The 23357-nt window shown below is 37.7% G+C and overlaps 1 protein-coding gene across 1 annotated transcript; it reads right to left on the reverse strand.

Moving 5' to 3' along the window:
- Positions 1–558: 558 nt before the first annotated feature.
- On the reverse strand, positions 559–18413 carry hat1 (histone acetyltransferase 1). The gene is made up of 12 exons (XM_042763063.1): positions 18277–18413; positions 17800–17871; positions 17270–17345; positions 17008–17128; positions 11760–11939; positions 11198–11319; positions 8813–8917; positions 8673–8683; positions 7384–7455; positions 4926–5077; positions 3312–3428; positions 559–1069 (listed from the first exon to the last, which is right to left on the reverse strand). The coding sequence occupies exons 1-12, from the start codon at positions 18281–18283 to the stop codon at positions 902–904; spliced, it is 1203 nt and encodes a 400-aa protein (XP_042618997.1). The 5' UTR covers positions 18284–18413; the 3' UTR covers positions 559–901.
- Between the last annotated feature and the right edge of the window lie 4944 nt (positions 18414–23357).

Here is a 23357-nt window from a genome sequence, read left to right on the forward strand (position 1 = left end):
CATTTGAAAATGTGTCTATATTCTATATTCAAGTACACTTCAAAAGTTTGAGGTTGGCAAGATTTTATGTTTTTGAAAGAAGTCTTTTATGCTTAATTTATTCGACTATAAATACAGTAGAAACAGTAATATTGTAGGAATAATAACATACACTGATATTCTTTTAAAAGTTTTTTTTTTGGCCCTGATTGACTCCAGTCTTCAGTGTCACATGATCCTACAGAAATCATTCTAATAATTTCTGATTATAAATGCTGAAAATCATGGTGCAGCTTAATATTTTTATTTATTTTTTGTGTGTGTGAAAAAAGTGTAACAATTTTTTCTGGATTATTGGAACAGAAAATTAATTTTCTTTGACAGAGCTTTTATTTTGAAATAAAAATATTTTGTGAATAATTATCTCTACCGTCAATTTTAATCAAAGTAATGCATACTTTGAGTAAAATTATTAATTTCATATATATATATATATATATATGAATCTTACCCCAAACTTTTAAACAGCTGTGTACATCAAACAGTGCAGAGTTACAGTCTGATAAGTAAAATGTTTTTATTTTAGACACATCACCAAAGAGATACATTTGAGCAATATACAAAACATTTTATTTGTTTTTCAAAGGAAGTGCTTCAAAATCTACATTTTTTTTTTTACATTTTAAGTAAATGTTTGATGGAAAAAAACAATAACATCAACTCAAAAATCTTCAGAGTTCAATGCACTCTTCTCTCATTATGTGAATAACTGCCCATCATCTGTATATCACACAAGTAACAAATGCAGATGTGTCACGTTTAAACCCTTATTAACGCTGGGTACAATGCAATAGAACAGCATGTGTGTGCGTGTGTGTGTCTGGGCCAGTCTTTCCAGGACTATGCAGAAGTCTCTGTGTGTTCACGCCTGCGCCAGCCGCTCCAGGACTCTGCGATAGTCCGCCAGCACGTCCTGGTAGCTTTTCTCCAGCTCCTCGTGTTGCAGACTCGTGTCCATCTGGCTGATGTGGGACGCCAACTCCTCTGGCCTCAAACACTTCTGCATCTTAGTCAGCTCACGCTGGTTTTTCTACACACAAGGCAAAAGCGTCGGGAGAAAACACACAGGTGTCAGTACAGCTCAGGAGAAAATAAGATGCAAAGCAGTTCACCCGATCCCATCCAAAAACTGCCGTTGAACAGAAACCCCAGGACACAGGTGATTACATCACAGCTAAACTTCATGTACAAAAAACCAATGAGAGAAATAAAAGATTAGTGAATCACCTCCTTCATCCCTGCCTACACACACACACACACACAATGTTGTGAAGACAGGACAATCTGCTGCAACACATTCTGAGCAAAGAGACTCGAGTTTTTCACTCTTTCTTTGGCTCTGTCTCTTTCGTCTGGTGTGTATGCGGTTATTCTGCTGTCAGAGCTCTCTGTCCTGGACAGTGTCATGATGAGAGCGGTTCTGGTCCAACACATTACCACTGCTGGAGCTTCAGCACCAAAGCACACATCACATCAACCCACATTATCTGCAACATATCAAATAATATCACCATAACCTCCGAGGAGAATCAAGACGCATGCAGCTAATCGAGTGAAAATATAAATGAAATAAGATGAAAAGATAAAGACCACTGCACAAAATCTCCTGCAACAGAATTTTGCAAAAATCTCCTGAGAATCGCAAAGTTCCTAAACGCATCTGACATTCATATTCTACTGTGGAACTCAAAAAGAGAAATTCAGCAGAATGTTCACGCTGCGCTTTTCCATACAATGAACACAAACAGTAACTAGAACATATTAAGCTCAAAAATGGCTTACAATAAAACACCATAAAAGAATTCAAGAAGTACTATATTTCAAGATTTCTGAAGACATGATAGTGTTGTGCGAGAAAGAATCATGATCATTTTGAGTTCCACAGTAGAAAGAATTGCTATTCACTAAAACACTGCTCTAAAATCTCCCTTGTGGTTATACAATATATTACTTTCATCGTGATTGCTTTTATTTTTTTTGGTCATGACTGCTACTAGACACAACATGTTTTCACTATAGAAAATAGAGTAACATGGAGATATTTTGCAAATATCTCCTTTTGTGTTCCACAAAGGAAATAAATTCAAACACTGAACAAAATGAAGAGTTTTCACATAATATTTTTTTTCACAGTTCAAAATGTTTTTCAGAATTTTACTGATGAATCCTAAGTTTAAATCGAAGTTTAAAAGTTTTATATATATATATATATATATATATATATATATATATATATATATATATATTAAAAACAGTATTTATTTGAAAAAGATTATAACATTATAAATATCTTTCCTGTAACTTTTGATTAACTGAATTTTGAAAGGGTAGTGCATTTCTTGAAATATATTGGCCAATACGAGAATGCATAGATTTTGTTTCTCCTATAATCAGTGCAGAAGTTGTGTGGGCTTATGGATAACTGAAGACATTTAAATACAGCGTCAAACTGCTCAAAATTATAACTAACATATACAGAAGCCTGCAGAAAGATAACTATCGAGGTCAAAAGAATTTAGTGATACTGCACAGCTCCAGTCCTGAGATACGCAACTGCAGCATGTCTTCATGCAGAGAGAGTGGATTAGAGAGAGAGAGGCCGTTTGCAGGTGACTGGGTGCTGCATTCTTCCTGCTAAATGGCTCCGCTTAAATCAGATGCAAATCTGTAATAATGACACTTGTTGTGAATGGAGCTCATGGTGTGGATGTGGAGACTGCGGCAGCCGCCCGGTGTGAACCATTATACCCTCAAACAAACCCAGACCGAGGCCTCGGGTCCCTCTCGCTCTTAACACCGCGTGAGAGGATCACACAGGAAACGGCGCAAACTATTCACATCACTCAATGAATAAATTATACCAGACAAAGCCTGCAGAATATCAGAACAGCAGCACTGAAAGAGTTTTGTTTCTGTTGTGCGGCTCTCTTTGAAGTCCACAAATGCTTCATTTCAGATGTTGTAGTTTGAGCTGTGCAGTTTGGAGAACGTTACACAAGCAGGCCAGTCTTGGCAGTTTCAGCCAGGGTTTGTTTTGGCAAGACTTCACGTGTTTTGTTGTTTCTTGAAATCCATGTTCAGCACACGAAGCTCAGGCTCTGGGCTTTATGACTGACTAATCATTGCATGGGAGTTGTAGCAGTTACGCCTAATGGGTAATGTACTCCATGTACTGAGTCAGACTGCAGTCATTCTGCTTCTTAAAAGCAGTCAGTCACAAACAGGGATGGACCTACAGCTAACACGAGCAGATAAAACACACACACACTTACTCTGTAGGGTCCGTAGAGTCTTTTTTTCACCTCCAATCGAAATTCTCTGGCTTTCTCTTCATCGCTCATGTCTGTGTTTCTGAGACGCAGGATTTCATAAACACGGCGTGCATGTTTCTGAAAGTTAGAAGGCAGAGAAGAGACATACTGTAAAGCTTTGTTTTTATTTTAACACATTCTAGCTTTTTTTAACCTAAAGTTTGGGGACGGCATCTGTGGCATCTTGAGCAGAATATGTGAGGCTCAGATTTTCTTGCACTTGCATGGATTCTTTAGTAAAATAATGTTTTGTTCAAATTGTGAACATTGTCAATACAGTACTTTAGAGGTGGAACTACTTTCAGCTGAAAGTCTGATTATGCATTACCAATGTAATTCCTGTGAGCAGAGTTCAGGAAGAACATCATTATTTTAAAATAAACACAGATAGGGCGATAAGGATACAAAGATGAGGGGTCTTTTATCACCCTGAGGGGGTTTATTTTATGATAATGACCAGCTGAGTGTGCAATATTCATTTAAGCACAGTTTTCTCAAACATAAAACATGGACATGAAATACTGAATTTGGTTTTAAATGATTTTATGTGAAAATAAAGAGAGCATTGAGCGAACCGAGTGACAAGATCTTGCACAGCTATATAAGAAATGCGTAAAAACGTTTATATTCTGAATCTGTAACCATGACTCCGAGAGGTCCACCATACCTCACGCAGTTCCCACTGGGGTAGTATGGAGAGCCAAGCATTTTGCCTGACCATGCCACAGGCATCACCCTGAGATAATCACTCACAAACAACATGAACTGAGGCGATAGTGGGGCATAAAAGGGGATGCTGGGTTATAATTGGAGCAGCTAAAGAGTGGCCGGAGCGGCGAGAGAGAGGAGTCCCACAGGGGTCACTGTTAGGCCCACTCCCACTCACTACCTGCTAATGGCCAGCGGCCTCCAGAGCAAACGCATGTTCACTCCTACCTTTAGGGTAGCACTACAAGTTGGAAAGCCATTAGGACAAAGCCATTACCTCTATATATAAATGCACAAACTCTTTGTAGAATTAGTTGTATAATTACTTGGCTTTTAATCGACAGTTTACAGCAACATGAAAGCTTCAAAGAAACATGGCAAAAATAGGGCTGGGTAAAAGAGCTGATTTTTATTTTTTTTTTTAATATATAGTTTCTTGAAGTTTGGTCTAAAATTACTTAAAATTGTTATTGTTGATAAACGTATTCAAAATACAAAATAGTAAAAAAAAAAAAAAAAAAAGTCAGTTTCCCAATAAAGAATAATATTTAACATATGTGGTATGATAACAATAATTTAACTGATATGTTAAATATAACCATGTAAAATTAACAGTGCTACACATACATTTTTAACTAAAACATTTCAGAGCATATTTAATGCCACGCAGTAACCGTTGCAAATATTTTCAGTGATGATCACGTAGCATTGACTTGACTGAAAACAAACAGTTCAAAAGAACTGATTCATTAAAATTAGTCCTACTACAATCTCATTCCCATCTGTTCTCCTAATATCTTTTCTTGACTACTGCTGTTAATGAAAAGACAGAAATAATAAAGAAAGTAAACCTGCAAGGGATGCTACCTTGTTGATCTTGAGTTTCTCTCTGGCCTCAGACACCATCTCTTCACTGAAGCCCTGAGAGAGTTTCTCACTGGAGAAGGACGGCAGAGTCAAGCACAGCTTCACCAGCACAAAGTCTCTCAGCTTCACATAGTTTTCAGACGGGTCCTCCGCTGCGGGGCAGACAATTACACAAAGTCAACTCATGAGAGTCTTGAAAGTTTTCAATTGGTAAAATACAGTTTGAAGATACTGACGCCCGACAAACATAACCTTCAAAAAAACACTCATTACTTATGCTGAATGCATCGTACGTAAGAAACGCGCTAGACGCACGTTTACTCTGGTAATCAGGGAAACAAAGCCTTACTAAACTAATAGTAGTCAGTCACTGACCGAAGAGACAGACAGAGGAGAAAAGACCTAGAATAGGGCTGAGCGATACGTGGAATATTTACAACATATGCATCGTGTTTCCTTCAGGAGCATCAGTGAATGTCTGAACCTTTTTTAATAGTTGTGTTTGAGGTTCTCAACTATAATATATAAATATATATATTATACTAACATTAACGGAAAAAAAAACAACCAAACTGATTCGGAATAGAATCAAAAATTAACGAACAATCACCAACCATAATAAACACAAACAAAAAAATAACACGAACGGTTAATGAAACATGGAAACTGTTCCTGAATAGAATGAATATCATACCTTCACGCAAATCCTTCCCAGTCTAGACCCAAAGTACCAGTTATGTGATGCATTGGTACTTGACTTATTTCACACATTGCATGTTCATAGTTTCTTTTGGGCTTTAGTGAAATGATGCACAGCATGCCGCTGCATTCACACGTGCAACTGAAGAGTGACGCGACGAGCACAGTATAACATCTGACAGCACAAGCACAAGTTCGTTTTTCTGAGGTGAGAGACTTTTTATTTCGTAACAAGTTCCGAAAATAATGATAGAATAACGACACTGACATTAAGTCTGACAACATTTCATCTAACCGCAGATACTGAATCAGGACAGCGCGTTTTTCTTCGGCACTCTTTACTTAAACTGCCTCTGACATCAGTGTCAACAGCTCTCACGCACGTCTTTCAAAATCACCGTCTCGCATCAGAAAAACATTTAGAATGACAGTTTTTGGTGTCTGTACAACAAAACGTTTCTTTGTCTGTACACCTCATGACCCACTCAGAACATCCTTGAGACCCACTTCTGGGTCGTGACCCACCAGTTGAGAAACACTGTATATGCAGTAAAAAATCTATGCAGGTAAATACTGCTGCTTATCACCATGAATGTACTGTCATATTAGTGTATGATTGAAGGAAATTATTAAATATTATTATGTGTGTACATTTAGTGGGGGGAGTAATTTCACAGCTAGATAAATAAGTTTCTTAGAGAGACATAAACAGAAATGGTAAAATAGTGAGTGCTGGGTAGATTTGGTAGTGTGTGGTCACCCCCACTCTCTCTCTCTCTCTCTCTCTCTCTGAATAATCGTGTCTTTGTTGAGTGAGTGAGTGAGTGGCAGCATGTGGCCAGCACATTTCAGCAGCAAACTGCCGGCAATTAACATCACATCCCTTCACCTCCCCAAAACTGAAGGCAGAGCAACTCAGCAGCAACAACTGCCTTACCAGAGGAAATCCTCTACACTCTGCTCTCTCTCCCATCCACACACAGACTATCATTAGAATGGATGTGTGATCATACAGGTGGGCTTTCTGAACACACGCTCTAAACATACAAGGCTTCAATTATTATTCTTTTTTTATTATTCAGATACCATTTGAAAAGGATTTCCAAGATCAAAATCAAAAAAGCAACAAGCCAAATTATAATCGACTGTACTGGAACTGTCCCGTTGTGACTTTGGCTGTATTAATGCATGTAAAAGTTGGTCAACCAAAAGGTTTTTTCTTTTCTTTTCCATGTCAGCCATTTTACTACTGCAAAATAAATCTGAAAGCAGGATGAGAACCCTGATGCAAAGTGAAGATAGATAGATAGAAAAAGGCTGTAAGTTGATGTGAAATAAATGAAACTATAATAGCTATATAAAAACAATATAGCTATGCTACTACAAAGGTCGGCAATAATCCAGTGAGCCGTGTAAAAACGTGCATTATATATAATGGATATTGAAATTATGTTAGGACCAAAAACTTACAAAATTCTAAAAATTTTAAACAAAATTCTTTTTGCACCATTCACATTTTCTGTTTGGGCATTTATTGTCCTACAGGGGTAGCTACAAGTTACAAGCCAAATGATAATACTTACTTAGCATTAATGGTTTGGTTCAAATCTTTAACCTTTAATTATGAGAAATAGTAATATTGATCCTGACCAACATTACCTGTAATAAAACTTACTGGAAAAACCTCAGTAAAAATAGAAATAACCTGCTCAAAATAAGACTCAAAAACGTTTGATCTAGGCCTCGTGTGGGCTCATACCTGTGATGTCCTGTACTTTAGCAGAAGTGCAGTAGTATCGGTGGACTGTCTCTAAGAGCTGAGCCCCGTGTCCTTCTTTGAACATCAGGTGGGGTTCACATCACCGTAAACACACACACACACACACACACAATACAAAAGCTTCAGTGATGCTACATTGAACATCAGGTGGGGTTCACATCACCGTAACAAAATTGTTAATCAATCAAAAGTAACAAAAATTTCTTAACAAAGCCTGACATATGAAATAAGACAGAAAAGGCTTGTTCTTAATGGAATAGTTTACTGACCCTTTACTGAGCCTGAGTCACTGAACCTCAGATGCTGATATTTATTTTTTATTTTTTTTTATTTTTTTTATTTCAAAAGTAAGATTCTGACAGTTTGCAATGCAAATCAATGAGATCTTTATAAAATCTGTTGTCACTCTATATTTCCCAATGATATGTCTTAGTAATGATGTTTAAATGCTTAGTTTTATGATCAAAGCTCTGAAGTTCTTTTTTTTTTTTTTTTTTTTTTTTGTGGGGGCAAATAAAATGCAATACAATGATTATTGAGAGATAATCATTAAACCCCAAAAACCTGATGTATCATGTGTCATGTGTGATTTTTCTAAACAATTATGTTTGGATAATAAAGTTACTCAGTCCAGTAAGTGCTCAAGTTGAGATATTTCTAACAATATAAAAGTTATTCGTACATTTTCTGCGTAAAAATCAGGAAAGATTTCACAACAAAAATACACATGAACCACAAGCTGAAGGGGGAAGTTTTTAGATTTAAACTAAAAGGTCTTTTACTCGAACCAAATATAAAAAGGTAGTCTTTATAGGGAAGATATGCAATGACAGTTCAGTGTGATATGACTAAACCATGCTAAATATTGCGTTATATTTGTCATGCCGCAAACGGAAAGAGTGACTAGATGCAAAAGGCCTTTCAAAAGTCGATTTGCGTATTTATTTCACTATTTCTTCTACACACGATTACGTGCTTAGTTGCAATTTATTCCTTGCAGGGTTTTCCCCTGCTAACAGATCTCTTTTTGGGTTGCGACCCACCATTTAAGAATTTCTAATACAGACAGTCACACTTTCATCCGCCTCATTTTAGCTGCTGAAAATATTCTCAGATACAGTAAGCAATGATATCATCAGTCTCTGAGAGGTTATATCTGTTCATTCAGCAGCGGCCAATGTAATGAAACGTTAGCGCGTCTTGCCAATCAATACATTAGACTCGTTTTCAAAACCAGCTTTTTTTTGAATTCGTGGGTCTTATAATACCCAGAGAGGGCCTGGCGCACAAGAGACGCAAGACGGTAATTGGGGAGTTTTAGGGACAAGGGAGAGAGAGATGTGTAATTTTCTTTTCCTTTTTTCGCAGAATAAAGAAGATAGTGGGCACGTGCTTCCTCAGTAATTACCTGACACGTGGTCTGGTTTTGTCTGGGTATACGTAGTAATTATACACTGTCATGTAGCCAACCGACGCGTAGAGGGTCTCTCCATCCTTATTGTACTTCTCGAATCTGTAAGAAAGACAGAGAGATAGAGAGAGATGACAAAGGCAGGCAGGTCAATCGTAGGCACGCTCCCATGCACCGGACCCCCTCCCCGTCATCACTGCGGAGGGCCAGTGGCCTGTCGCTGCACCTGCTGGAGACACTGAATGCATTATGCACTTAATTGGTGCACTGCAACTTAGAGCAGAGAGGCAGGCATCTAGCCTCTTCACATCACTCCAGTCCATTTGCCCATTGTCTGTTTTAATAGGTGCCAAAGCAAAGAAAACACAGGCAGAGTCCCCTTCACTACCGCTGGAGACTTCATTATTCAGCGTTTCAAAGGACAACAACATTCAATTCAGCCTCTTGGCCTGACTCAAGAAAGAAAGAAACAAGAGCAAAGAAGCCAGACAAACAACACAAAGGAAATAACAATTTGCCTCAATGCAGAGAAAATATAATTAAAGCAGTCTGATAATTGGTCCCAGAGGCCCCACAAAGACAGGAGAGGCGTAACTGGGCCCCGTTCGGATGCGTGTGTGTGAGAGAGACTCAGGAAAGCACTTTTTAGAAAGTTACTGTTCACTATTAATTGTCACTACCTTCTTATCGGCACTGACTGGCTTTGTGAGAGCACTTGATTTCTATTTTTTCTGTTTAAGTTATCAACACTCCTCATGGGTTTTTGCCAAGAAGTCACATTTATTCAAAGGCTGGAATTTATATCTAGAAATATCTGAGAGCCTCTATATTTAGCATTTCTCTCTGTCAGTGGTTGTGATTTGGTTTTGCTCCCGGAGCCGGGTTTTACATTCTTATCAAGTGGTAAACAAAAATGTCCTTAAAAATACAGAACTTTATTAGTCTTAACTAACAATATGCAAAAAGTATGTTATTAACATGCCATAGGCTAAACAGGGATGTAATGATTAACTGTGAGCCGGTTGAAAATCGATTCAAATATGTGACGATTCAAATCTGTTGAGATGCTAAACAAATCACGGTTCAGTTAGGAGTAGGAGTTTATATGAATGTGTGTCTGAGGGGAACTTACTGTCTTTAGAGAAGTTTAGATGGTATTTTTTTATTTTCATCTTGCCTCTGTATAATGCATATTAAAGTTCATAAGTGCAGCGCTGCTTTGTTTACAGCCGAGACCAAGGAAATGCTTTAAGCTCCACCTGCTGGCAGAGAGTGAATCTGCGACTCGTTCAGCTCGTCTGCTGTTTCTGTTTCATGCTGATATATTTTATGTATAGTTTCACAAAACTGAAGTCAAACCATTCTGTTTTGGCTTCAAATTTCAAAATTATACAATATAATTTAGTTTAAAAACTGCTCATGTTGCATGTGTGCACAGACAAAGTTTGGATCATGATTAAAATGCAGTGGTTGCCTCTAATTTTAAAAGGAAAGAGCACAGACAAAGCCCTATTTTGTTTATATGAAGAGATTTCTTTCATTTGTATTATTTATTGATTTGGGGCTTGTTTTAAAATTTCAATTTAGTTTGGTTATTAACATTTACATTATATTTAATTTTGTTATTTAGCAGACGCTTTTATCCAAAGCAACTTGGACATGAGGAAAAAAGCAGCAATCAAAACTGAACAAAAGAGCAATAATATGCAATTGCTATATTAGTATATTATTATAGTGTTGTATTTCAATTTCACAAAGAAACATGCAGCATTTTGCCCAAGCAATAATAACATTATACATTTAATTTATAATTTATCTTAAATCTCATTTTGTGAAAAAAAATTGTGAATCAAATCGTGAGTTGAGTGAATCGTTAGCTAAATACATTGTATACAGGGCCAAATAATGGAATACTATTATCTGGGGTATATACAGTATCACCAAAAAATGAAACTTATTTTTATATATATAAATTGTTCTTTACAGAAATGAGTTATTGGACCTGTGCAGTCGTCTAATGATAGTTTCAGTGGTTGGGTTACTGTTCTAGAGGGACTTTACAGCTGGTTATGAGTTACAGACAGGTGATGTAAATGTGTTCTGACATCCTTGCAACATTTTTAACATATGAAGTCTTTCGGTTATATTTTCGAAAGGGTCTTTATTTTAAAGAGTTGGTGTCTTGCCTAGTCTTCTGCAAATGTTCTTAAACTGAGAAATGAGGGATTATATTCTGTGGTAATCAGCAGAAGGCCACACATGCTGTCAACAGTCTCGCCTGAATCTAGACTATTCTTTTATAATGAAGAAATGTGACAAATATAAGAATCCTTTAATGCGGATACAGACTAAATCCGACTCTGATCTGGTTTAGACACTCACACGAGGAAGAAGTCCCAGTGATCGTCATCCACATCGATGAAACTGGCCGTCTCAATGAACCACATGAGAAACGTCTGCAAGCGCTCGTGGTACTCTCTGAACCCTGGACACGAGACATCCACCTGAAACGATCAAGAGCAGATCAAATCCATGGTGTGTTCACAAGAAATGTGCTAGAATGCACTTAAAATATGCAGTGGCAGTCAACATTTCCTAACAAGCCTTTTGCATAACGTGGTACATTGAAAAAGTCATTCTAATGAGATGCAGCAAGAAGATTTATAAAGAAGTACAAGTAGGCAAACCATAAGCGACATGGTATACAGTTACAAACATAGCGATAATCTTTCAATCAGCTTTCTCCACTTCTGAAACGTTTATCTTCTGCAGGTCACAAAGCCTATGTGAGCGATGAATCAGTAAAACCACAGCCTAATATTATTCACCATTGATGATCCACACTGCCGAACTGGTTACAATGGTCTGAAAACTCAATCATATTCCAGTTTGAATCGCCAGCTGTCAAAGCGGTGACTCAACGTGCTTCGGGAAACTCAGGTACCTTGTGTATCTGGTAGGTGAGATCCTCTCCTGCCTCCACATTGTGAACTTTGTAGGTGTGCAGCAGGCTGCCGAAGGGTCTGAAGTTGGCCTCTTTCTCCAGGAGAGAGATGAAGTCATCTGTGTTACAGCAGAACCCAGCAGGAATGATCTCTCGGACCTTCCCCTCCACATCATCCGGCTGAGAGCAAACACAGAGAAAGAGCGAGCTGCCTTTAAATGACTCCCAACATTTGAAACGAGAGAGCAGCATTTATGTAAGAGTGCATGTTACAATTCAAACAAGAGATGCATATTTAAACCTCTAAGAATCACAAGGACCATGTGAATCTGCAGTCAAACTGAATTTTACTCAGTTTAAAGAAAAAACAATATTGTTCAAATGAAGATTTCTTATGCACTCCAAGGCTGCATTTATTTTATCAAAAATACAGTAATATTGTGAAATCTTATTACAATTCAAAATAACCCATTTCTAGATTAATATATTTTCAAATGTAATGTATTCCTGTGATGATCAAGAGCTTGTTCACCCAAAAATGAAAACTTGACGTTTATCTGCTTACCTCCAGGGCATCCAAGATGTAGGTGACTTTGTTTCTTCACAAGAACACAAACTACAAACAAGATTTTTAACTCGAAGCGTTGCAGTCTGTCAGTCATATAATGTAAGTGGATGGAAATCAAGGCTTTGAGAGTCAAAAAAACATACACAAACAAAACCAAATTAAACCCTGCGGCTCGTGACGATACATTGATGTGTAAAGACATGAAACGATCGATCTGTGCAAGAAACTGAACATCATTTTTTACCTCGACAAAACAATATAAATACTGTTCACCTGAGCGTGATCGCGTCTTCTTCTTTAGCCTGCACGTGAGGCGTCGTTGTCGTCTTCTTACTTTACTGCGGATCACAGACTTATAAGTGCATTACCGCAACCTATCTCTCAAACCGACCATTGACACTCCTAATTGAGATTGTAGAGATAGGTGGCGGTAATGCACTTATAAGTCTGTGATCCGCCGTAAAGCAAGAAGAAGATGCATCAAGAGCTGGCTGTTGAGAATACACTCAGGACAGTTCGGACATCGCGGTGGATCAGAGGTAAAAAAAACGATGTTCAGTTTCTTGCACGGATCGATCGTTTCGTGTCTTTACACTTCAATGTATCGTCACGAGCCGCAGGGTTTAATTTGGTTTTGTTTGTGTATGTTTTTTGACTCTCAAAACCATGATTCCCATTCACTCTTGGATGCCCACTGCAACGCTTCGAGTTAAAAATCTTTGTTTGTGCTCTAGTGAAGAAACAAAGTCATCTACATCTTGGATGCCCTGGTGGTAAGCAGATAAACAGCAAATGTTCATTTTTGGGTGAACTATCCCTTTAAATATGACTTCAGAAGAAGTTAGCACATATGGATTACTTGAAACTTCAATGGTGTCTTTTGTCCTTTTAGGAGCCGAACATTCACTGGTCACTGTCAGATTTCATTGCATGACATTCACCTAAACTCTTAGTGAATGATGGGAGAATATTGTGCTGAACTATCCGTTTAAAGCCAAAGGATCAGCACACGAGACAGAATGTGTGTGTCTCTATAGAGGTAACGCACATTCATCTTAATCTAAAGCACGTTTCAGGGTCCCACGGAGCGAGAGCGGTTAACTCAGCTGTGTCTAGTGTACAGTGAAAGCAGCTGAATTTAATCATATAAACTGAAGTGGCACATTTATGAGTTATGCGTCTATCCCCCCGGCGCTCTGCCTTACATATAATCACAAAAGAGCCCTAACAGAGTAATTCCCTTTTGTTCTGTCATTAAGCTATACTTCAGCTGTGATTGGCAAGGCGCAAAAAGGAATTAAAGGAAAAAAATACATATTTTTGAAGCACAAAAAGGAGACCCATTAGGCAATTAGCAATGTCAGCTGAGGAGTTTCCAGCCCCCCTCTTCCTGTGCCTCCTCTGAAAGACCACTTAATTGAATACATTTACTACTTATCTTAAACCATGAATATCAGATGAAGTTCCCCCCACCGTAATGTGTCCCAGCTTCTCACCGGGCAATAAAATTTAATGAATTGATCTCGACTTAACAAAAAAATAAATAGTAAAAGCCCGGACATGTATAATAGGCTGCTGTGTTCTGAGGCTGGTGAGTGAACTCAATCAAACGAGTTTGCCCTGTCCATTCACAGGCTCCGAGGCGGACAATAGCGAAGCCCCCCTCCTCCAGCCTCTCTGAGATTTTTTTACCCAGCAGAATGCGCACCCATGTTTGCATTGTATCCATTTCCAGCAGGGCTGACATGAGAACACTTTGTATTAAGTTGCTAAGCAGGGCCCTTTGGCCGCGTGATGGGCTGCGCTTGTGTCGCGGGACTCTTCATTCACAACGGCCACAAAACACACGACAAAAAGGCTAATGCAACACACGCCGCTAATTCCTGCTCATTCAGACATCAGCTAATATCAGAAGGGGATCGGTGCACCTGCAGCTCAGTAACACTCACTATTGTACCGCTGCGTTACGTGAGCGAAGAGAGAAGACGGCGAGAACGGAGCGGACAGAAAATGGTAAAACAGACAGTTTCTCAGGCAAACTGCTCAATCGCACAAATAAAAGCCTGGCATTGTGGCGTTCCTGTATTAACTAACGGCGCTTAAGGCTCTTCAGAGTTTTGAGAATGTGTCTTCTTTATACAATGGGGTTCAACAACAGCTCGATATGAGCAACGGTGAAGCGCGGTAAAAGAAAAGACATAATAAAATCAACACTATAAACATCTTAAGTGGCTATAGTTAAAGGTGGAAGACATTCCGAAATGCCACTAAACGTGGTCACGTGGTGTCAGCACACAATATATAATTCGGTCTAATACCAATAAAACAGTTCAGGTCTGACTTCATCCAGCGATCTAAATCATTCCGATAACATTATCGACTTGACATGATTAAATTAGCAGAATGTAGGGATGTAATGATTAACCGCGAGCCGGTTGAAAATCGATTAAAATATGTGACGATTCAAATCTGTTGAAATGCTAAACAAATCGCGGTTCAGTTGGGGTAGGAGTTTATATGAATGTGTGTCTGAGGGGAACTTACTGTCTTTAGAAAAGTTTAGATGGTATTTTTTCTTTTCATCTTGCCTCTGTATAATGCATATTAAAGTTCATAAGTGCAGCGCTGCTTTGTTTACAGCCGAGACCAAGGAAACGCTTTAAGCTCCACCTGCTGGCAGAGAGTGAATCTGCGTCTCGTTCAGCTCGTCTGCTGTTTCTGTTTCATACTGATATTTTTTATTTATAGTTTCACAAAACTGAAGTCAGATCATTCTGTTTTTGCTTCAAATTTCTAAATTACTCAATCTAATTTAGATTAAAACTGCTCATGTTGCATGTATGCAGCATCTTTGTTTGGATCATGATAACAATGCAGTGGTTGCCTCTAATTTTAAAAGAAAAGAGCACAGACAAAGCCTTATTTTGTTTCTATCGAGAGATTTCTTTTATTTGTGTTACTTATTTGATTTGGGGCTTGTTTTAAAATTTCTATTTAGTTTTGTTATTTACATTATATTTAAATTTTGTCATTTAGCAGACGCTTTGATCCAAAATATTATATTGCATTGTACTTGCACTACTGCTTTATTTTAATACCGCGTAGCATATTTTGCAAGTAACATCCTTGCCCTTTCTGTCAAAATGGTCCCACATAGTAGCCTACTTTTCGCTCGCTTCATTTGGCTTGCTCAGCTAAATATGTCTGCAGGCGTGTGGTTGCGCGTGTCAACGCGCCCAGAAAAAAAATTAAAATAAAATAAAAAAAAGTTTAACTGATAGTATTAGGGGCCATTCACATGTCGCGCCTAAAAACGCGTGGAAAACGCTAGGCGCGCCGCTAATTGCGCTCCTGAGGCGTCTGTCATTGCTAAGCATCCATCACCTGCGATCTCCGTTACAAGGAAATTTCAGCAATGGATTTCCACCACCGAAAAACCCTTGCTGTAACTCTGCTACAAGATTTATTTACGAAGAAAAGTAAAAAACTCAGTGTTTGGGTGCACCCCATTTTTCAAAAACAACGGTGAATTTCACCCCGAAGGAAGCTGATTGTGTTGGTTCTGGTGCTCATTGCGTCATTCTGAAAAGTTGAGATGTTTTTAACTAGATGCGATGCAGACGCGGCTGGAAAAAACGAGCGTGTCGCACCGCGTGCGCGTCACTTCCATTATGAGCGTGAACGAACTTGAGCGGCCAAAAGACGTGATATGTGAACGGCCCCTTAATCACTCAAAATGTTTACTTTCAGTTAACGGTTAAACGGTCAATATGAGCATCCATAACTGGCATATAAACATAATATAACATACAAACATACAAAATTAATTAATTTTAAGCCACACAAAGTCAACATGTTGGTATTTCTTGCTCGGAATCTGCCATGAAAACTAGTTTTTTTTGCATATGGCCTGTTGAGGCTTTGTTTGTTTGTTTGTTTACAAAGGTCATAACTGGCACTATTTATGTCTGATCCTAATGTTTAATATTTTTTGAAGTGCAATTTTGTTTACATCCATTTTATTTATTGATTTTGGTTGTTTTTGGTATTTATTCAAGTGCATTGTTTTAACAAAGACTGACAGTCTATAGCTTTTATTTTTTGGTTGTTTTGTTCATTTATTGTGGATATGTAAAATGTTTTCCGTTTTCAGTGTTAAATATTCTTTAGAAATAAAAGTTTATTGATCTTTGAAAAGGTGTACCTGCATTATTATGCCATTATCATTATATTAGCTGAAACTGGTCTTAGAACGACAATATTATCGTTTATCGCAATAATTTCTTGGACAATTTATCGTCCAGCAAAATTTGTTATCGTGACAGGCCTAGTTACATTTCAATTTCACAAAGAAACGAACAGCATTTTGTCCTAGCAATAATAAAAGTACACATTAATTTAGAATTTGTCTTCAATCTCATTTTGTTAAAAAAATCGTGAATCGAATCGAATCGTGACTTGAGTGAATCGTTACATCCCTAGCAGGATGTGAAACAACAACGTTCAAAAACCCAAAATAATTAGACTTTGCATAAAGTCTGCATTGACTGGCTCCTACCCTAGTGCTGCGTATGTTGGAAAGGAATGTTGGAATGTGATGAATGTATATTTTCACTGGACTGCATGCTTACAAACACTGTGCATCATGTCAACACATTTAAGCGAGATGATAAGACGTACCTCCACACAGTCAAACGTGTCTGTGACCCTGGCCGTGTACTTGACTTTGAACAGGGTGCTCAGGTTCCCTGCGCTGTAGTACAGCTGGATCTGAAGACCTTTGTAGCCAAACGCCACTTCACTGTGCAAGAACAAAACACAAGGATCGAAGCAATGGATCAAAACAATGGCGCCACGAAAACAACACACACACACGAATACATTTTATGTAAATACATACATGTGCAAGAGTATATTATATGCAATGGTGTGTGATACATACTCATCTCCAAACAGCTGATGACTGTACTCAGGGTGAAATGTTGTGCTTTCATCATCTATATCCTCTGGAAACCGCACTACATCAGACAAAAGACTGATTTTATATATAAAATTATATATGTATTTATATATAAAGACTTACTTTGAAGGTGGGTGTTACATATTTGAGATAAATCAAATATGAGTTTGTTCAAAGAGTGCATCAATTTCTGTTTAGCTACTGGTCAACATTATCTATTCACAACCGATGTGACGTCGCCAGAAAACGAAAGCAATTTCAGATGAAGAACACGTTAACTTTTGATGAAAGACTAGTTAATAACATCCATTGATGGATCGTTCATAACTAAGTCCAGAAATGTGCAATCAATGAAATCAATCAATAAAAAATAGGGTTAATTTCAAGTTGAATTATATTATTCTGCAGGACAAATGCATGCAAAAAAATATACTACAGATGTGTGTTTTTTTTTTTAATTTAAGTAAGCTTTATGAATAATTTTTCTTTTGTATGGATGATTAATGATTCACCTAATTTCAGACAAACAGCTTCATTCGTGTCGCATTTAAACTCCGCCAGTTTCTTCTCCATGTCATTCACAGCTGTGGGAAAGACACAGAGAAACATGTCAATCATAACTGCACAAGAAAAAAAAATGTCCAAACTATCTGATTTTCCTCCATTGCTCTCTGGACCATCTCAAATCATGCTGGAACACATGACCATCAGGTGTTGTGCATGTCAGTTTGAGTGCTTTAAACTATCGACTCAAAATAAAATAAATGCTAAATAGAAGAATCAGCAGCACGCACAGTAAACACACGTGTGCTGTTCGTCTCTGTGATGATTATCATGCAGCTGCAGCTAGAGCTCTGCTTCTCTGATCCGTCTGCGTCCAGACATCAGCGCTCGAGCTCCGGCGGCACATGAACACGCGCGCTTTATATCAGCAGCACAGATAAAACACGACCGCTGTTATTAAGGGTTTTCACGGTTTTCACACTCACCCGCCATTTTTGCACGTCTTCTCTCCTCAACCCGCCAAATGCCGAAACTGCTTCCTGTTTACCCACGTGCTTCCGCTCGCTGTCGCCATTGGAGCAAGTCTCAGGGCGTGTGTTTCGTAGCACCGCTGTTCTCTGAACACACAGCAGCTGAATGTTTCCAAAATGCCATGTCTCTTCGTGTAAAAACAGACTTAATGGAAGAAATATTCTAAGTATTCTGATTGGCTAAAATCAGCCTAAACTGGTTTCTTTTCTTATTATTTAAAATCCTATAATACAATGATGAGTATGATGATGATGATTTAAATCAGGATACATTAAAGGCATTGCAGAAATACTACTATAATCAATAAATAAATACTTTGTCATTTTAATAATATATCATTATTTGTTGTTTACGTAATGAGAAATATGGAAGGGTTAAATTCAATTCAATTGAATTAAATTAAAATGCTACAATGAATTGACAATAAAGCAGACTTGACTTGGCTTGACTTGACTTGAATATTAATTATAAATCTTAAAGGTATACTCCACCCCCAAAATGAATATTTTGTCATTAATCACTTACCCCCATGTCGTTCCAAACCTGTAAAAGCTCTGTTCGTCTTCAGAACACAGTTTAAGATATTTTGGATGAAAACCGGGAGGCTTGTCCCATAGACCGCCAAATAAATAACAGTGTCAAGGTCCAGGAAAGGTATGAAAGTCATCGTCAGAATACTTCATCTGCCATCAGACGTGCAATCTGGGTTATATGAAGCGACGGGAACACTTTTTGTAAGCGAAGAAAATAAAAATAACGACTTTATTCAATAATTCCTTTGTCAACAGTCTCCTCTTTGTCTCTCCATTTTACTGTATGCCCTTCTGTATCATCCGTGCCACAAGAATGCACTGTTTCTACGTGTATTTAGTTTGATTTGAAAGAAAACAGTGCATCCTTGTGGCGTGGATGACACAGAAGAGCATACGCAGCATACAGTGATATGGAGAGACACAGAGGAGACCGTTGTGATTAATGACAAAATTAGATTTTGGGGTGGAGTATCCCTTTAAAATTCCTATAAAAGTGCGTTTCTTTTTTTTCCTCCAGTGTGGTGAATACAATAATGAGTATGCCTATAAGCACATGCTGTCTTGGAACTAAATTGCAGTACCAATGTAAGCATTTACGTCAGATTCTCTTGTAGAAGTATTCATTTTTTATGATGAAATCAGAAGATAATCTCAGAAGAAGAACTTTCAGCAAGTAGCAAGAAGTCACCATCATCAGGCGTTTATGAAAACAGACAAGCACAAGCAAATACATTAAATAACCAGGTCAGTCTCTATATAACCAGACCAAATTTGCACTAGACTAGACGATCATAAAATACCTCTATGAGAGAGAGAGAGAGAGAGAGAGAGAGAGAGAGAGAGAGAGATCAGGTAAGATGTAATATGTTGTCAAACACTAAATTGGGTCTTTATGAAGTGAGCCATTAAGCCAGTTGACTCATAGATTAGATACACAGGGAAAATCTCCGCCGAACAGGGAAGACCGTGTGGGAGCTCAATAAAATACCTGACCTTTCTGGAGCGGAGGATGGCTGTGCAGACTGACCCTGGGATAGTCTGTGTCATTATCTCCTCCATGGTGGCTCTGAGCTCAAACTGCTCGTGTCTGTAATATCCTGACTGATTCCCTAACAGTACTGGATTATGGTTTACTGAAGGCACGTTCTTGACCTCTGGTAGGTTACAGGGCTGCCTGAACCAGAGAAGAGCAAAACACATGGACTGATTTGTGATCCGTGAGGTGCATCCCTGGAGGAGGAAGCAGTGCTCATCTCTGAAACCTCCATTAAATCTTCCATCTAACTCAACTTAAAATTTCTGGAAAAAAAAAAAACATACATTTACAGCAATTTCAATTTGATTACCAAGCATAGTATATGTGTATTATTATGTGCTTTAAAGGGTTAGCATGTGCTTTGTATTATAATACCATTGTCTCTGAAGGAAATAACTATTGAGTAAGTATTGTTGAATTCAGCAGCAGCAGCAGTCACTGAGCGCACTTGTCACTGTTCATTGCTCTCAACAGTGAGCTGTTCAGTTTAACCCAGTTTCACTTTAAAAGCCACTCTCTCAACACACATCACTGCATAGTTAACCTCGCCCGTGAATGATCAAATCTATAATTGATGGAGTTATGATTTTAATACCCCCCTTGTCACATGAAATAATTAAGCAGCTCTTTGAAATTAAGACTGCTTCAGTGTGTAAAGGAAGCACTGCTAGCAAGAGCTGAATTTCACCACAGCGCTGACTACGTGCTTGGTTTAGCGATGAGGTACTTTAGGCTTATCAAGCTGAACTTGTGCTTAATTATGTGAAGCTGTTAAATAAATTGGTTGGAATTAATGTTTGCTCTTGAAGCTTTAGGTGTGACTGGAGATGTGTGATGGACACACGTCATCTAAATGATGATTAAAGTCTTTCTCACACTTTGAAAATATGAATATGAAAACAATGTGAGAGCTACACACAACAGCCCCTGGTGTTCTCTGTTGAACATTTCATTGAACATTTGTTTTGAACATGCTCTTGAACATTTTCACTGTTGTTGCCCAGACAATAGGTGCATTTATTTTAATATGCTTGGGCATGGTGTCACTTCATATGGGGCAAGTTGTCACAATGGGATCTTTTTGTTTAACCCTCATAATGCATTCAAAATCTGTATATGATTTTCACAATCACGGTCCATTTGGACTTGAAGAATCATTGTTTTATAAAACTTTTTTTGAACTAATCCATATTGTGTCTGATCTGCAACTTCTAATTAATGAGTGAATGTAAAAAAAATTAAATAAATAAATAAAAATCCAAAGTTTTGAATGTTATTACCTTGTTATTACTGCATTTACCCCTTTCTGAGTATTAAATGTTTTTTTTTTTTTTTGAGAAATTCTTTGAAATTTAAAAAGACATGAACCACACCAAAAATAAATAATGCAAAATCGAGGCTGTATATTTTTTTCAATATTGATTAGAAATCTTGTTTGAATATGAATTTTAGAAGATAGATATATTCCGATATTTGGAATGAGAGAATGTAATTAAATTCCTTTGATTTTTTTTAAAACTCGTGACTGCTCAAAAAGGTCCAAATTTATGAAACCTACATATTTATTCCTAATAAAACAAGTTTAAAACAGCATTAACATTAGTGTTTTATTTTTCAAATAAAAGAAATAAATTTTGCTTGCATGCATAAACGTTCACTCTTAGTCTTACATGAAAAATACAATCAATTTTTCATGCTGTAAAACTTCGTCAGTAGGTGTACATATTCATGTTTATTCACAAAGAGCCTGGTCTCATTGTTTAAGTTTTAGTACGTAATTTTTGTTCATTTTGATTGATGCTGAAATGTACAGTTTGGACATGTTTAAAACATACAATTTCTACACAGCTAAAAAAAACATTAAATATTAACGAATCTTTTATATCATTAAGATATTTGTATCAACATTTATAATACAGCTCATGTGACAACTTGCCCCAATCTCCATACATAAAATCATCAGATGTGCCTGATTGCACTGAGACAACAGAAGATTAATCGTTCTGAATTTGCATGTGAAGCAAGCAAAGCACGACGAACGCAATCAGACAGAGATGCATTTATACTGCCAGGTGTGAAAGAAGTGGATAAATCATATTTGAATATGAGAGGTGTGAAATGAAAATGTGGTCTAAATAACATTATAATATATGAACATATTTAATAGGTAACACATTCAGTATTTGTGTGGCCCCCACTGAATATAAAACTGAAGTGAATTAATAAATGTAAGTTTTGTAACAAAAATGGTGTTTTATAGATAGCTTTTGCTCTTCCAGTGTATTCCAACTCTTCCAGTTTATGTCTGTAAATATAGCCCGGAATCTCTCTTAAAGTACACATCCTTGATGTTTTACATAAACCCTGTTTGTCTGCATTATCTTCCATCAAAGTATAAAAACTCTACTTCTGAAACAAATAAATCAAATTTCATCTGCTGTCATCAAGGCTGCAAAGAGCATTGAATAATATCAACCAATAGCCAAGTATGGCCACGTAATGGTTATAATGCAGATTTATGTTAATGCAATGAAGGTTATGGCATAAGCATCACAATGTGGGGATGCTCTTGAGAGTAAACTTGCCCTTCAGCCTTCACGTTCTAGAAGTTAAAAAAGATTGTGAATGCTCAGAGTAAGAGAGTTAGACATGGTTCACGTTGCCACAGCCAGCATAAGTAAGAGAAGTGAAATATGTCTTGCTCAGAGCATGCAGAAAAGTTTTGTAACAGGCAATCTAAGTCTGAAACACAAATTACCTTTTCTTATTCTCATATATAATTTGAAAATCTCCTTTCAGCTGAATGACAGGTGAACATTGAACCCAGAGTTTTGAAACTCTACTACTTTTTGTCATCAGTTGAATCTATGAAAGCGTTCAAAATTATCGATCCGGTTCAGACCGAGTATGTACTGATTTTGTTGAGAAGCCGGAATCAATGACTTTGGTCTTTTCACAGGCAGTGTAAAACGCAATGAAAAGCAGCTTTGGCTCAGAGAAAATGAAGCAGCCGTCTGATCGCTCGGAGAACAATGATACAAAGGAGTGATTTTCCTCCCTGTTCCCTCAGAAGAGTTTACAGAGAGAACAAATGTTATTCGTGTGGAGCGTTTCATTTCCCACTGCTATTAGTGCCTCCAGACGTGCTGCCGAGTGAACAACACTCTCTCTTCCATTCCAGGCTTTGGAGTGATTTAGGCATGAGCACTTTAATGGAAATGACCAACCAAACATTTGTCAAAAATGATGGTATTGGCACGAGTCTGTGTAAATGGAGCGGAATATTGATGTTCTGTTGCTTGTTTTGGAATTTGGAACCTTTAACAAGCAAATGGAACGCCAACGCACACAAGAACGAAGACCGTTTAGTCGCTTAAATATTGACTGAAAACTATTAGGAAGTGGTTGCACAAGATAACTTCAATCTAAGAGCTCTGTTGTTGAATTTGAAATGAGGGCATGGTGT

The sequence above is a fragment of the Cyprinus carpio genome, chromosome A9 (assembly GCF_018340385.1).
Source record: "Cyprinus carpio isolate SPL01 chromosome A9, ASM1834038v1, whole genome shotgun sequence".
Taxonomy (NCBI): domain Eukaryota; kingdom Metazoa; phylum Chordata; class Actinopteri; order Cypriniformes; family Cyprinidae; genus Cyprinus; species Cyprinus carpio.